The 6,117-nt window shown below is 34.3% G+C and overlaps 1 protein-coding gene across 1 annotated transcript; it reads left to right on the top strand.

Moving 5' to 3' along the window:
* The first annotated feature begins 2,664 nt into the window (after positions 1 to 2,664).
* Positions 2,665 to 5,723, top strand: LOC144997340 (uncharacterized). Its single transcript, XM_078957221.1, has 5 exons — positions 2,665 to 3,085; positions 3,220 to 3,724; positions 4,247 to 4,448; positions 4,542 to 5,027; positions 5,193 to 5,723. Exons 1-5 carry the CDS (start codon positions 2,746 to 2,748, stop codon positions 5,634 to 5,636), a joined length of 1,977 nt encoding a protein of 658 aa, XP_078813347.1. The 5' UTR covers positions 2,665 to 2,745; the 3' UTR covers positions 5,637 to 5,723.
* Positions 5,724 to 6,117: the final 394 nt, after the last annotated feature.

Raw genomic sequence — 6,117 nt, 5'->3', positions numbered from 1 at the left:
ACATGCCATATCACCAATAGTGTTGTAACACCAATTAGAGAAGTGGTCACCATGTTGCATCCTGTTGTACCACCAACTTTTTTTCATTTTATAATTTTTTTATTTTTTTCGATTTTTTTTTTTAATTTAGACAAATATTTTTTAAATATAACATAAATAAATAAAATATAATGTTTAAAAATTATAAATAACATATTATAAAAACAATTTTTAAAGATTAAAATTAACATAGAAATTAAATTACACATAACATCTAAATTTTAAAAAAAAATACAACGCTATTCGTTAAAAAAAAACATTTTTTATTTAAAAACTAAATGCTATTCGTTATCGTTATTGTTAGCATTGAAGATATAATCCGCAAAGTCCTCTCGAAGTTGTCTCTATTTATTTGCGTCCTGAATGTCAATAACTCGATGCAAATACTCTGTTGTTCCTCGTTGAAACTGAACGTGTTTGGGCTCCATTGAGATATAGTAAGCAATATTTCGCCCTTTATCTTCTAATACCATGTTATGCATTATGGTACATGCATACATGATATATCGTAGAGTTTCTAAATCCAATGGTCGTGCTACATGTTCAACTATATGTCACTTCGCCTTCAGTACTCCAAAAGCACGTTCCATATCCTTACGTGCTCCTTTTTGTCTTCTCTTAAAAAAATTGTCCCGTTCTTCAATCGGGTGGCAGAATGCCTTCACGAAGGAATACTAAGGATATATTCCATATGTAAGGTAATAACCATATTTGTATTCGTTTTATTCACCGTGAAAGGAGAATCTGGGGCCTTTCTATTCAAAAGATCGTTCAATATCGGTGACCGATCCAGAACGTTGATGTCGTTGTTGGAACCCGCAACCCCAAAAAATGCATGTCAAATCCATAAATCTTGAGAATCAATAGCCTCTAAAACCAACGAAGGTGATCCGTGATGACCACTTGCGTATTGCCCTTTCCATGCTACCGAACAATTTTTTAATTTCTAGTGTGTGCAATCAATGCTTCCGATTATTCCAGGAAACCTATGGCGTTCTTCATGCACCGCATACAATTTTTGCAAATCAGGCAACGAAGGTTTCCGCAAATACACGTCTCCAAATATTTCAACAACACCCCTTGACAATGTATACAAACTCTCCCTTATGGTTCTTTCGGACATTCTCATATAGTCGTCCATGGTGTCGGGTGACTCCCCCATAGCCATCAAACGAATGGCCGCAACACATTTCCGCAACGTTGTAAACCATCATCTATCTCTAACATCATATCTCAATTGACAAAATTCATACCTAAACATAAATTAACTAGAGTTTAAAAATATATTGCATATCTTGTAAAATTAAATAAACATGTACCAGATTTTTATTTATTTGGTATAAAAGTATAGTAAAAAACGATACCAGCTTTCCAAGGCGTTGGCGATCCGTAGGAACACATTCCTACTCAAACAAAATCTTCTTTTGAAGTCCTTCGATCCGTATATACAATTAATCCACAAAGTAATCGCGATATAGATGTTTGTGTCATTCCTCGCGATTTCTATTTAACATCGCACGTCTTGTTAGTAGCCGGGCTTGGTCTGGTTGTAACAGGTCGGTAGTGTAATAATGATACATCATCCTAAAGAAAATATCATCATCTGAATCATCGAACGAGTCAAAAGGGTCCATATTTTTTTTGAATATAATTGAAAGTATGTAGAGAGAAGAAGAGAAATTGTGTGAAAATTTTTATAAAGTGGTAGGTATTTATAGGGTAAATGGTTTTTTTTAATAGTTAATTTTTTTTTTTATATCTTTGCCAAAGGAACGTTTGAAAATCGTTTAAATTTTGTGTGTTTCATCTAGTCGTGACGCCAACAAATTCCAATCTCGACGAGCAAAAGCGAGTGGGGGGAGGGGGTGTTCCGTCACGACTGCGTTAAAACGTGCCACCTCAGCACAATGAGCACGCCACAATACCCATACCGTCCCATCTTAAGATTATCACTGCTCGATAAAACCAAAACTATCTTTTGAATCCTCGAATTTTTCAAACTCAGTCTCTGCAAATATTGGAGATTCTTCCGTGTCGAAATCAGATACATGGTGTAATTTAGCTAAAAATCAGATAATTACAACTTGATAAAAACTGTATAAAACCTTTTCCAACCTTTTCTTCCTTCTCTATCATATGTAAAAAATCAGACATATGTTGAAATCCTAACTAAAGAAATCAGATACACGGTATGACATACGAACTACAATTATATGTTATTATTATCCACAAATATTTAATTTATAAAGAAGAAAGGAATTACATAGCTATTATAATTTTGAAATTTCATATATTATTAAAAGACTAAAAAGTACAACACATCGAGATTTATTAATTTTTCTCGGTGGCAAATGATTATCAAATTAAAGATCTCGATTCTCTATTTCTCTACAACAGAGGATATTTTTATCGAACAACAGAAACTAAATAATAATATAAAAGATGATGGAAAACAAGGAATAAAAAACTTCCGCATATTGCTTCATTACCCAACTAAATTGAACCGTTTTCAAAACAATTTTTGGACCGGCTACATTTAATGCTTTAGACCGGTTTAATAGTTTATAAAATATAGAACTTATCTACTACTTTAAATACTCCCATCAGCAAATAAAATGTATTCAATCATTTTTAGCTAGTTTCTACAATTCGTTTCTCATCCAACCGCGAAAAGCTTCTTTCAGCTATTTAAAGTATAACAAAAAAATGGCAATGTCATCGATGCTATTACCTAAACAGAAGGCGGTTGATCAGCAATCAATAACAGGCCACGGCAGTACCTTTGTCAAGATCATAAACATTGACGATCATATTAGTGAAAATGTCACGCTGCTATGCGATGAAATACTTGATAAAGATGCACCTCGGATTGATTCTCCTGCTGATGATAAACTAACCTGGTTGCGCACTCAAATTATAGGTGGTAGTTCAGAGATTCATACTCCTTTTGGAAAACGTAAGCTCACATATGCAGATCATACAGCCTCAAGTCGCTGTCTTCAATACGTTGAAGACTATATAATCAAGAATGTTCTTCCCTTCTACGGTAACTTCATATTTTCACTTGTGTTACTATTTCTCTTTTTCAGTTCAAAACCATATGTATACCATGAATCCATATGATTACATCTCAAGAACGGATCCTTTAATAGCTTTGAGATTTTTGTTGTTTCCATTTAGGTAACACTCACACAAGTGACAACCAAACCGGTGATAGGACAATGAGAATCCTTCAAGAAGCAACTAGCTATGTTAAGAAATGCTTAGGTGGAACACAAGATGATGCACTCATTTTCTGCGGATCAGGAACTACAGCAGCTATAAAACGACTCCAAGAAGTGATGGGAATTGCGATTCCATCAATTTTAAGAGAGAAGGTATTAAACTCATGTATAGGAACCCAAGAAAGATGGGTAGTATTTGTTGGTCCTTATGAACATCATTCTAACCTTCTCTCCTGGAGACAAAGCCTAGCTGAAGTAATAGAGATTAATTTGGACAACGAAGGAATGATCGACATGGATGATTTGAAGTTTAAACTAGAATTTTACCAACAGACTGGGCGCCCAATGTTGGGTTCTTTCTCTGCATGTAGTAATGTCACTGGGATTATGTCGGACACCCGTTCTCTATCACGCTTGCTACACCAATTTGGAGCTTTTGCATGCTTCGATTTTGCGTCAAGGTACATGGTTAGGAAAAATGTTTTACAAGTCAAACGAAGTTTACAAACCGTTCAAAAAATCTCAATTATGTTTTGTATGTTTAACAAAACCCAACGAATTCAACATTTTTGTCTAAAAAAGTCCAACAAAGTTTTCAAACTGTTCAAAAAATCTAAGCTAGTCATGTTTAGTGTGTTCAAAAGGTTAGGTTGGTTGGGTTTTTTTGAACAGACAAAACATTATTGAAGTTTTTTGAACGATTTGGAAACTTGGTTGGTATACGAGTCATTTTCCCAATGTGGTTCTCTAATTTGACTTCCATAGAATTGAGCAAAAGTGTAACTTAGTTGACATTTTTTAGAAAAAAGGTTAAATTTGTTGAGTTTTCTTGAACATAAAAAACACGATTGAGGTTTTTTTTTAACGTTTTTGAAACTTCATTGGGCTCATAAGTCATTTTTCGTACATCTCTATAGTGCATCAATAATAACTTGTATATAATATGAAACTAATACCATACCGTTTTGTTAAATTCATAAAAGTGCACCCTACGTAAAGATTGACATGAGATCAAGTGCCATTGATGGCTACGATGCAATAACTTTAAGTCCGCACAAATTTCTTGGAGGGCCTGGATCACCAGGGGTTCTTCTGATGAACAAAGCCTTATACAAGCTAAAAGATTCTCCCCCATCCACATGCGGAGGTGGTACTGTTAACTATGTAAATTTCTTCAATGAAAAGGTATGTGTTTGTCATTTTGTGTATTCTTCTTGTTGAAAATAAAATATTTAAATTATAACAACATCTAACCAATTCGGTGGTTAAAAAATCTAGGATACATTGTATATTAGCGAAATCGAAGAAAGGGAAGATGCTGGAACGCCACAAATTATCCAACGAGTAAAAGCAGCTTTATCCTTTCAGGTCAAAGAATACATCGGATCAAAATTAATTGAAGAGAAAGAGCATGAATATATAGGAAGGGCACTTGCAAGACTTATGAAAAATGATAACATAAGGGTCTTGGGAAATACTAAAGTAGAGAGACAAGCAATCATATCCTTTCTTGTGTACACAACTACGTACTCTTCGGATGTTGAGCAAGTGGAAAGTAGAGGAACTAATGGAATTCATCAGTTGAGTGAGACAGGTTATAATATGAGAAACAAGCCTTTAGACGGGGCTTTTGTTGCTAAGCTTATGAATGACCTCTTTGGCATCCAAGCTCGAGGAGGGTGCACTTGTGCAGGACCTTATGGTCACCATTTGCTTGGTGTTGATGAACCACATTCACTTGCAATAAGATCTGCAATCGAAAGGGTAAATCTTATTTCTACATATTTCCTATTTCCATACAGCAATAGTTTCAAATTATTCTGCAATCTTCAAGAATTTTGTCTCTCAACATTATTCTGATTTCCATGAAAAATTGCATGGACTTTTTTTTTTTTTTTACATTTCCTTCGTTTCTTCATAAATTTGTAGGGCTACATTGGAGCGAAATTGGGGTGGACAAGAATATGCTTCCCATACTACATGTCCAGTGAAGAATACGAATTTATTATCGAGGCTATAGAATTCATAGCTACTTATGGGCAACGATTTCTTCCCTTTTACCACTTCAATTGGAATACCGGAATTTGGAAGCTTAAGAATAATGTTTTTGAAGAGATGATGCTAAGGGAGGAGGACAGTAAGCTTTGTACATCATTTTTTACTGATGGGTCAACCACTTTACAGGTGAAAGACAACAAATCAAAGACACAAAATATCCTGCAATGTAAAAGAACAGATGATAATCATTTTGCAACGTACAACTTTTATTTAGATGTTGCGAAGGAAATAGGCAACATGCTCCCAAAGTGTCGTACTCAATTTGTTACTATTCCACAAGGCGTAGACCTCAATGATGTGGGATTTCTAATATAGTTCAAATTCGTGAACTGAAAGCGTGTGAAGAAAAATAAATAAATTTGGTGTTTTAGTTACTAGGACTGAGATATTACATTGAAAAATGTTCTTCCCAATATTTTGTATTTATCTTGTGATACTCTAGAATAAGAGACTATTATACCTTAGTAAAATAAATACAAGCACAAACTTGGGATATCTTTTATCTTTTGAACAGCTGCATTTATTGAAACACAACTAGTAATTAAGATGCCATATTATAGCCAATACAACAACAAGCTTGATCATATATAGCTACAATCCATTTACGACATCCATTACTCCAATTAAGGCTATGAGATATGATCTATTTTTGAACTACAGAAGAGTGTTGAACTAAGTTTTGTTCAAAAGCTTGGGGATTGATACCCAACTATCCCACAATCCTTGAGTTGCTTGCTTTCCAAATTGATCAAAACATAGAGAAGTCACTTACCTCCATTAGCCTTTCTCATTAGAT

This window comes from Lactuca saligna, chromosome 5, assembly GCF_052625555.1.
Source record: "Lactuca saligna cultivar CGN05327 chromosome 5, ASM5262555v1, whole genome shotgun sequence".
NCBI lineage: Eukaryota > Viridiplantae > Streptophyta > Magnoliopsida > Asterales > Asteraceae > Lactuca > Lactuca saligna.
This window is presented reverse-complemented; position numbering and strand designations above follow the sequence as displayed.